This window comes from Mandrillus leucophaeus, unplaced genomic scaffold (genome assembly GCF_000951045.1).
Source record: "Mandrillus leucophaeus isolate KB7577 unplaced genomic scaffold, Mleu.le_1.0 Scaffold9, whole genome shotgun sequence".
Taxonomy (NCBI): Eukaryota; Metazoa; Chordata; class Mammalia; order Primates; family Cercopithecidae; genus Mandrillus; species Mandrillus leucophaeus.
The window spans coordinates 3,101,401-3,112,288 of NW_012109807.1; the positions used below are offsets into that span (position 1 = coordinate 3,101,401).

The 10,888-nt window shown below is 44.1% G+C and overlaps 1 protein-coding gene across 2 annotated transcripts in view; it reads left to right on the forward strand.

Annotated features, from left to right (window-relative positions):
- MFSD9 (major facilitator superfamily domain containing 9) overlaps positions 1-9,221 on the forward strand; it is a 20,603-nt gene extending 11,382 nt beyond the window's left edge. For both annotated transcript variants that reach the window (XM_011969571.1, XM_011969569.1), the window contains exons 5-6: positions 2,915-3,124; positions 7,684-9,221. In XM_011969571.1, the coding sequence (XP_011824961.1) occupies positions 2,915-3,124; positions 7,684-8,471 (998 nt within the window). In that variant the 3' untranslated portion in view covers positions 8,472-9,221. The remainder of the gene's footprint in view (positions 1-2,914; positions 3,125-7,683) is intronic.
- Positions 9,222-10,888: the final 1,667 nt, after the last annotated feature.

Genomic DNA, 10,888 nt, shown 5'->3' on the forward strand with positions numbered 1-10,888 from the left:
TTTTCCCCCCCAAACATAGCTTCCTCCAGAACCTCAATATGTGAAATGGCAGGCTTCCTCCTGGGCCGCCTCTGTGGTCATGCTCAACATCCTTCCTTGCATAAAGAGTGTTCAGAAGGGAGCTGTGCCTGGCAAGTCTTTGAGGCTTCCCAAATGTGGGAATTCTAAGAGGCAGAAACGCTGGCCGTGTGTGTGTGTGTGTGTGTGTGTGTCTGTCTGTCTGTCTGTCTGTCTGTCTGTCTGTCTAAAGCCTGTTCCTGCTGGACATTGCCTCTTTGATTAGCACTTACATAAAGTGCTCATTACAATGGCAATTGTGGCTATAAGTGACACCAGCAGCTGCTGGCCGTTGAACATTTAGCACGGACCAGGCACTCCGCTATCTTGACCAAACCTGGAGTTGTACTTGACGGAGCCCCTTGCCCCTCAGAGCCTGTCAGCGTGGATGATCACACTGCTGTACTGGGACTTGTCTCCTTCCTGTTGATCTTGCTTTACATCAAGTCAGTAAGAATTTGTGAAGTGTCTTTGGCCAGCACTGAGTGTCCCGCTCTCTCCCTTGGTGAGCCTGTAGTTTTGTAACTGGGCTTCCTCACATCAAATTGGGATTCACCTCTTTAGCTTTCCTGTGGCCTTCTTCTGTCTGACTGTCAGTTAGGGGGGACACTGGGATTATGATACAGCAGCTCGTGGGTGAGTTTGCTACTTCTAGACTGGTCTGGGCTGTTTTTAACATTTCGAACTAGCTTTTATTTTGTCCATTTTTTGAAACACCTCCTGTGAATGCCGAGTAGTGCTTGGTGGGTAGATTATTCCCGTAGAAGCTCTTTGTTCTCTCTTTGCCATTCTTAGCAATTAGAGGAGTTTCAGTGTCTCTCTTACTGTACCTATCAGAGCACTGGCAGGCTTTGCTACCCTGCTCGACAAGTCGGGGCACTGGGCACCATCCCGAGTTTTGTTAAACTGCTCGCTTTTAATTGACTCCCCAAATAAATAGAGCATCAGATAACTCATTTTAACATAGACGTGATGATCAGCTGGCTCACCTGGGATTTCCACACCGTTTCTGTGGAATATATACTTTTTTCATGTACTCTGCAAGTCTGCAGAGTTCAGCCTCCAAAGTTCTTAACCATGCCTTTTTGTTGACTAGATAAATGCTTTATGAAGGTCTTTGCTTGAATGTGGTCAGTTGTCTTTACAAACCCCAGTACCACACACAAAATCCAAGTGATAGCCATTGTACGTGCATCTGGTGTTGAGTTTATTGTTCTTGGTGGGCAGCGTGCCTTTCTGCAGTGTAACACGCTCCACCATTACGTGGTGTGTACTGTTGATAATTCTAAAGAAGCAGATGGGGAAGATGAAGAAGAACCTAGAGTTGTTGCAAAATGCATTGAGATTTATGGGGAGGAGTAAAATGTTTTGTTTAATAGGAAATGAGCCTGGGCTTAAGTAGTGAGAGTTCTCTTATACGAACTGTCACCATAATCTTCACCAATGAGCACTATACATAAAAACTCCTCCTTGCCCATGTAACCTCCACAGTGTTTAGTGGTCTGTGAACAGGAGCAAGCCATGGGGGGCTTCACAGGGTTCTGCTTCACAAAGTCAGTCATGGATTCAGATCCTCGTGTCCTAAAAATGAGCCACTGACTTCGAGTCAGTGCCTGAGTTTTCAGTGCCTGAGTTGGACGCCTCATTTTCCATTCCACTCTGTCCACCACCCCAACCTCTGAAAGACAAGAGAAGCTGAGGCTGGGTTGTTTGTGGGAGACTCTTACCGCAGTCCTCGTCCCTCATGTATGTAAAGTGAACCTGACATCAATACAATTTCAAAAAGAATCATAGAATTCCTGCAAGACCTATCGAAATCACGTTCTGGCCCAGTCCTCTCTGATGTTTACGAAAACAGGTCTAGGGAGTGTCCATCTACCTAATTCCAAAAGAGATTTACACATTTGCTTTCCAAAGAGTCTGGCTATCAGGCACACAACCACACTACTTTTGAGGCAGAGCTGGGAATAGATTAGTAGGACGAGTGTGTTGAAGCACTAGGCGGCAGCACAGTGATGTGCAGAGTGGGACTGCCCACGGGAGATCATGGAGAAACGCTGTATCACACATCACACTTGAGTGATTCACGCAGATCTGCCAGCCGCATTTATTCAGTTTCTACTATGTATTGATCAAAATAGTGGGCCGCTGGTTACCAGAGTCTGTCAGCATGTTTGCAAGTATGGTTGTTCTACACATGGGGGTCTGGGGACATAGGAGTCAAATCCCATCTGCAGAGATATGAGGTGTATAGTTGTCAGTCACTTTTATTTCTTATTAAAGGTTGTGTCACAGCATTCAATTTGTTCTACCAAATTCTTACTGGTAGAAAATCCATTGGTATTGGTTCAGTGATGGTGCTATCAGATTTCTCCTCACTCCTTGTCCTCTCCCCAGCTCCGTTTCTCTGTTCCTTGGTTTATCCTCAGGGTCAAGATTAGGGCTGGCCATAGAGTAGGCATGCAGTAAATATTGGCTCAATGAGTTAATGTGTAAAGAAGGAAAACTCGCTTTATGGAAGCCGCTGTGAAATGCAGCTGGGTAACTGGGAGACACCTGGGAGGTCATGACAGGAGGTGGGCAAGCTGAGGGCTAAGGGACTTGGTTGCCAGAGATAAGGTGACCGACTAGGATCAGAGTGCTAGGCCAGGAGTCCAATTATGGTGGGATGGAACCAGCGGACCTCAGAGGTTCAAAGGAAAGATCAGATGTCTTGGTTGTAAAGTGGTGAGCATAGCTGCCTTCCAAAGAAACCGGAGATCAGAACTCCATCGGGGTAAAGGTTAAGCACAGGATCATAAGTGAGATACTTGTGGTCTGGACAAAGTTACAGAGACTGTTTCTCATCCCCTTGCAGGTATTTTTAAACACACACTCTCCATTTCGAGGGCTCTACTTTCTGATGTGGTTCCAGAGAAGGAACGGCCGCTTGTAATCGGACACTTCAACACAGCCTCTGGTGTGGGCTTCATCCTGGGCCCCGTGGTCGGTGGTTATCTCACTGAATTGGAGGATGGGTTTTATCTCACAGCCTTCATCTGCTTTTTGGTCTTCATTCTCAATGCCAGTAAGTTGACAGTCATGAGAAGATTGTTTTGTGTATTCATACTGACCAATCTACCTACTTTTCTCTTATTTCTTTGCAATTAGTTTTTATCAGAATGAACAGACTCACCATCTAAAAGCGAAAGTCATTTTGAGGAACCCTCCTAGTGTTTTCCGTAGTGGCCGGTACCAGTTTACATTCCCAAGTGTGCCAGTGTTCTCTTTTCTTTCTTTTTTTTCTTTTTTGAGATGGAGTTTTGCTCTTGTTGCCCAGGCTGGAGTGCAATGGCGTGATCTCAGCTCACCGCAACCTCCCCCTCCCGGGTTCAAGCGATTCTCCTGCCTCAGCCTCCTGAGTAGCTGGGATTACAGGCATGCGCCACCATACCTAGTTAATTTTGTATTTTTAGTAGAGACCGGGTTTCTCCATGTTGGTCAGGTTGGTCTCAAACTCCCGACCTCATGTGATCTGCCGCCTCAGCCTCCCAAAGTGCTGGGATTACAGGCATGAGCCACCGCACCCAGCCCAAGAGTTCTCTTTTCTCCGCATCCTCATTAACACTTATCTTTTAAAAATGTGTCTGTATTCGCCCTCCTAACATGTGCGAGGTGATTTTTCATTGTGGTTTAGATTTGAATTTCCCTGATGATCAGCGACATTGAACACCTTTTGTTTTCCCATTGGCCACATCTTGGAGAAATGTCTATTCAGATTTTTTGCCCATTTTTAAACTGAGTTTTTTGTTTTTTTTTTTTCTTTCCTGTTGAGTTGAAGAAGTACCTTGCATAGTTTGGATATTAACTCATTATCAGTTGAATGATTTGCAAATCATGTCCACGGTGCAGGTTACTTTTGGCTTTACGGATTGTTTCCACGTTGTCTTTTCACTTTGCTGATTTGTTTCCATTGCTGTGCAGAAGCGTTTTAGTTTCAGGTAGTTCCATTTGTCTATTTTTGGATTGGTTTTGTTGTTATAGCTAAGAAATTATTGCCAAGGCCACTTCAAGAAGCTTCTACCTTCTGTTTTACAGTTTCAGGTCTTGTGTTTGTCTTTAATCCATTTTGAGTTGATTTTTATCTTTAATCCATTTAAGTTGATTTTTGTAATGTGTGAGGAAGGGATTAATTTTATTCTTCTGCATGATACATGTTTTAATTGCAATTTAAAAGGGAAATCTTTTATTTTTAATGTATTTAATGTAAATTTAAACATAATTATGGAAATAAGAAAGAAAAACTATGCCGTCTCCTGCTACAGACCCCCAGTGGCTTCCATCGCAATGGTGCACATGCCTCACAGCTGGCACAGTGGTAGATGATGGGCAGACCCTGCCCGTGTCTCTGCCTCCTTCCATACGTTCTGGCCACGCTGGCTTTCTGATCAACCATATGCATGCCAGGCTCATTCCCATAGGAGGGCCTTGTACCAGGCCTGTCCTCTACCTGCCTCATTTATCCCACATCTGTTATCGACTCTCTCTTTTCATCATTCAAGACGGAGATATCTGCTCCCTTAGGCCTTCTCTGACCATTCTGCCTAAAATAGCTTAATTTTCTTCACAGCGTTCCTGAAATTATGTTATTAATTTGTTTTACTGCTTACATTCTGTTTGTCCCCCCAGATCAGTAGGCAGACCCCATGAAGGAAGAGATTTTGTCCTATTTACTCACTGTTATCACCCCTGTGCAGAATACACTTTGGGCCGGGTTCAGTGGCTCATGCCTGTAATCCTAGCACTCTGGGAGGCTGAAGTGGGAGGATTGCTTGAGCCCAGGAGTTCAAGACCAGCCTGGGAAAGATAGTGAGAGTCTACAGAAATTTTTTTTTTAGTTAGCTAGGCATGGTGGCACATACCTTTAGTCCCAAATCCTTGAGAGACTGAGGCAGGAGGATTGTTTGAGTCCAGGAGGTCAAAACTACAGTGAGCCGTGATCACACCACAGCATTCCAGCCTGGGTGACAGAGTGAGATCCTGTCTCAAATAAATACATACATATATGGATGCATATTGGATGCAGGGCTAGTTGCTTAAAATGTCTTTCGTCTTCTTCGCTTAGAGAGTGGTGCATGGCTGGCCCTTGGATAAATGACTTCATAAACGAGAATTCACGCTAGGCCGTTTTCCTTATATTTAATGACATCGTACTTTACTGCAGCTTTTTGAATCTTCATATTCAGGGTTCTGTTTTTCATGATGCCTTCCATGTTGGGTTAGGATGTCAGACTCAGGAAGCAAAGTTCATGAGCTTATTCTCCATCCTCACAGAAATACATTATGATTTTTTGCCAGGAATTTACTTAACCTGTAACTTGAATCAGGAGGGGAGGCCTAATGGATTCACATAAACCTAGATAAAACAGTCTCAAACACGTGCTTCATTGATGTGACCAGGTATCTTCACATATAAAGGAAGGTACATGAATGTGATATCACTCAAAATTGAAAGTCCGCATATAACAAAAAAATTGGTTATGGATTTCTATTTTGGATCCTTCAACAACAGTGCCATTTAATACGTTGCCCTATCTTAAGCCTGTAAATGGCCCTAAGCAGTTAGGAAAAGGTTCCGCTGCAAGTGTTCCCAACCACAGTGGCTTCAAGAAAGAGGAACTTGTTTTTCCCAAATAAGAAACTTGAGGATAGGCAGGCTGGGGCCAAAGTAAGAAACTTGAGGATAGGCAGGCTGGGGCCAATAGAATAGCAGAGGAGGAGAGGGAGGAGGACCTGGCTAGACAGCACACAGTGTCCCACTTAGGGCTTTGACCATTCAGTGCAATGAACATAATATTGTGCTGCTTTCTCATCCCAGTCTTGCCATCCTTTACCCCCCAGTGACTATAGCTGTTTTCCTCAACGCTTTTACTCCATTCGCTTCTTTTTTTTTTTTTAATTAATTATTTTTTGTTGTATAAGTTCTAGGGTACATGTGCACAATGTGCAGGTTTGTTACATATGTATACATGTGCCATGTTGGTGTGCTGCACCCGTTAGTTTCTTATATCCTCCTCTGGTCTGCCACTTTGCCTGAGAAAGCCTTTTCATCGTGATTTCTGTTCTTATGGTTAAGAACTCAAAACTCTGGAGTCCGACAGACTCAGGTTCAAATCCCTGCTTTGCCAGCTTTTAGTGTGACCCTTGGGCAAATTGTCTCCCACTTTTTCATCTATAAAATGGGGTAACAAAACACATAGCCTTGTTATGAGAACTGTAAGAGGTTCTGAATACAAGCAGCTTACCCCAGTGCCTGAGGTAGGATTTCATAGACCTTGTCTTGTTAATATTTTCTTAGCATTTCACACTTAAGAACTCCATGAATATTGGAAGATTGGACAGATGGATGGGTAGGTGGGTAGATTGCTTATAGTAAGCACTCAACAGAAGTTATTTGCCGTCATCGTCATCATTTTTATTATTTTAATTCTACTTTTTTAGTCCATCAGCAATAATTCTTTCACATTTTTATCAATATTCTGTGTAATGTTCAAGGGCCCTTTAAGATTGAATCTCATGTGTTTGAATTTCCGTCGTAAATTTGTCTGTGGCTGAAGCACTTTCACGATATTTGGAGAAATGACACACAAATGAAGTTGCTGGAAACAACATGAAGCGGCTCTGAATAGCCACTGGTCTGAGTGGAACTTTTAAGTGCTAAAGAACTGAAAAAACAGTAGGGTAGAGTTTGGAAGGATGTCCTAGAGTGGCAAGTTTGAATTCAGTTTTAAGAATACTTTTGGGCAAGGATTGGCAAGAGATCAACAGCCAAGAATGTGCTAGTCCCATGAGGACAGAGGTGGGATCATCCGAGTGGTGGTTAGAGCCGCTGCGTAATGTTGTATATGTTGTGGTCTGTGAGAATGGTGCCCCCTGAGGTTTTGCAGGTGTGACCTGCACAAGCACTAGGTAACCCTGACTTGGAGCAGATCCAAGCAGGTGCTTCCCAGGGAGAGTTGGCCAAGCTGTCCCTGTCCGTCGGTCAAGCCAAGGCAGGCCGTCACATATGTAGCAGCCTACACTTGCCCCAGCATGGCCCTTATATCGCAATCTGGTTGCCTCTTTTCTTATCTGAACCCCTTTTTAAGTTTTAGTGTCTTGAGTACTGTGTTTTCAGAGGCCTTGTCTGTGTTAATACATTTCTGTGTTTAGCACTTAAGAAGCACTCCAAGAATATTGGATGTCTAGATGGTTGGATAGATGGATGGATATTAGGCGGACAGACAAACAATGAATAGGCAGATAATTAGAAAATTAATAAGGGAAGAATTTAAATTTATAACAATTTAGATATGAAATGATGAAATGTAGAAAACTATCATAGGCTTTTGAGCTGGGAGAAAGCAGTGAGTATTTTGTAGGTATCGTGATGTTCTTTTTTAAAGGCAAAGAGTCTTTTGCCAGAATCCTGTTGTCAGAATAAAGCCATAGGAATGGTGAAAGACTAGATAGAAAAATACAGACTAGTAAATTTAGTACCAAAATACAGATTAGTAATCTAACACAAATAATTGTCCCTTCCCCAAGGAGGTAGTGTATGGATTCAGTGCATTCAGTGCTTTAACGGGTCTCGTGCCATTTTAACAGGTCTCGTTTGGTTCTTTCCATGGAGGGAAGCAAAACCGGGCAGTACAGACAAGGGCTTGCCATTGCGAAAGACCCACGTGCTGTTGGGAAGGAGCCATGACGCAATGCAGGAGGCAGCCACCAACCGCGGAGCCAGGGCCAGCAAGAAGGCTGCCCGGCCCTGGGTCGAAGTGGGGTTGGCCTTGCGGAACATGAAGAACCTGCTCTTTTCCGAAATGTGGGACATATTTCTGGTGCGCCTGCTGATGGCCGTGGCAGTCATGCTGTACTACAGTAACTTTGTCCTGGCCCTGGAGGAGCGCTTTGGGGTGCGGCCCAAGGTGACAGGCTACCTCATCAGTTACAGCAGCATGCTGGGGGCCGTGGCCGGCCTCGCCCTGGGGCCGATCCTGCGGCTGTACAAGCACAACTCGCAGGTACTGCTGCTGCATTCCAGCATGCTCACCTGCGCACTGCTGCTGCTCTACTCCTTGGCCCCCACCATGGGTGCAGTTGTCCTCTCCTCCACTCTCCTGTCCTTCTCCACGGCCATCGGCAGGACGTGCATCACGGACCTCCAGCTGACCGTGGGCGGGGCCCAGGCCAGCGGCACCCTCATCGGCGTGGGGCAGTCTGTGACTGCGGTGGGCCGCATCATTGCCCCTCTCCTCTCGGGGGTCGCCCAGGAGGTCAGCCCTTGCGGCCCCCCAAGTCTGGGGGCTGCGTTAGCCTTAGTGGCCATTTTCATAATGTCTCTAAACAGACCACACTCTAGTGGTGATAGGAATGGTAAATTAAAAAGTGAGTAGATGGATTTGGATAACATAAAGCAACAAAATCTGAGGTGGTTGAATGAGGGCCAGCGGCCATGATGAGAAGGTCACTTTGGGAAGGGTTGGGGTGGAAGGGAAGTATTTCCGGATGGGTGTGAGCTGTTGGGCTTCCAGGTCAGCCCTTGGCCATGCAGCTAGGCCTGCAGGATGATCAGAAGTCACGGCAACTCATGGGAAGGTTAAGACTGGAGCGAAGCTTTTCCAAGGCGAGCGTATCTTCAACGTTTACCTGAAAGTCTCTTCTTCCCACCTGGGCTAATGAGGTTACACTTTTCAAGGGTAAGAAAAACTACCAGCTACAGGGTAGGGAAGTGGTGGTGGAATAAGAGAATATGATACATGGAGGAAGGGAAGAAACCACAAGCATTTCCCTACTAAAAAACAGGGTGACATGTCAGTCAAATTCTGATCAACTGGAACTGGAGTTTCCAGTTAAATTCCATACACTAGGAGGGAGTTTTCTATCAAAATCCTGCAGATTGAAGAAGCTGGTTTGTTAGAACCAGGCTTTTGCTTTTCAAAGCTGCTTAAAAATCAGATACTGGCCTCCCCCCTAGAGATGATTCAGTGGGCCTGGGTGGGGCCAAGAAATCCGTGGTGTTTCGTAAGCACCGCTGGCGATTTCTCATGGCGGTAAAAAGGACCACACTGAGACTGCACTGATTTTGATTAAAGTACATAGGCTTGGCTGTTTTTACACAGCTAACTAAATTGGAACTCTTAAAATTGTGTTCGTAATCACAGTGTGTTACCCCTTCCCCAGCTCTCAGCAGTTGTACTGCATGATGGAGCAGCGGGCCCTTGGGCCTGTTCCCTGTGCTCCCGGCCTCTGCCAGCTTGCTCTGAAGTTGGACTAAACCACCTGGATGCTGGGCATGCCAGCCTGCTCCTGGAAGCCTGCATTCCAGTCGGGTTGCATCCTTGTGGTGTTGACAGAACCCAGTGGTGAAGCCAAAGCACAGGAATGCTTTTAAAATGAACAGTTTATGCAGAATAAGGGTCAGGTGGCATGCCAGACCAGAAGAACTTGATGCTACCATGTCTTATGTTAAGAATCATTTCCTTTATTTTATTTTCAGTTTTATGCTTGCAAACACAAGCACTCTGTTGATCAACAGGGAAATATTTGGATGCGCCATTTCTTGTGTAAACTGGAGTTTCATATACAGCGCTCAGGGGGCCACGAGAGGCAGAGGGCCAGACAGAAGGTGAACATAGCCTTGCAGGGAGACATGCGCCAGGCAGAATGACCACTGGGATTACATCAAGTATTAATCAGAGTTACTTAAGGGCTTCCTCTCAGACAGTTGAAGTTCACATTACTTTTCTCAATTAGTCCACTAGGATGTTATGCCTCTTTTCAACTTGACACATGCATAATGTAAGTATTTTAGTACACTACAGTAATTTGTCATGTCTTTAATATTTATTGTTTTTGTAAAGCAGTAAACATTTCTGTATTTTAGAAGTCATGGAGGAAAATCAAATATTTATGATAAATAATTGCAAGTATGTTTTAGTTTGAAGATTATCCTTTTACCTATCTTACTTCAAGGAAAAATGGGACTTCTGATTAGGTTTTACAATTGTGAACTTTTATGTAAATGTTAGGTGCTTTTGAGGCGACCAAACTATTATTAATATACAAAATGGCCTTGCCCTTAAGGAGCAAACTAAATGTCATGAAGATTAGACTCAAAAGGCAATGAATGATCAAGGGTTTATGCAATGAAATAGAATTTCAGAAGAGTTTGGATCTCAAAGATTGTCCCTCACTCTTAGAAATAGGCAAGTTTCTTAAAAGCCCTTATAGCCGTGTTTGTATTTTAAAAATCGTAGCACTTTATTTCTGAAGTTTAAAAAGCCCATAAACGTAATGAGTCTTTATAATCAGACACATGGAAATATTGAAAACCAAAGACTGATCTTAGAATATAGAATAGAGAGACATGTTTGTTATTCTCCACTAGTGACTTTAGTATTTTGTTAGGTGCTGTTTTTTGGGTACACCTTTTCTCATGACTCCTTTTACTTTAAAGTGTAGACCCGGAGACCAGGAGCATCAGCATCACTTGGGAGCTTGTGAGACCTGTGAACGCTGAAGCTCCAGCTCAGATGTGTTGGGGACCATTTTAATAAGATACCTAGCTGATTTTTTGCGCAGTAAACTTTGAAAACCCCTGGTCTAATGGGTAGCATTTGTATCACTTATGGAATATTTATCTCAGGGAAATTAAATCTGCTCAATTAACATTTGTGGTGTTTTGTTTTTTAAATTCTCTTCAATCACTTCTGTAGCCCTTTCCAAAGTGTCAGGTTGAGCCACATGAAGTCGCTATTTTTGTAAGTCACAAATATCTTCATAGGGTTCAACTTACTATTCTATGGGATCT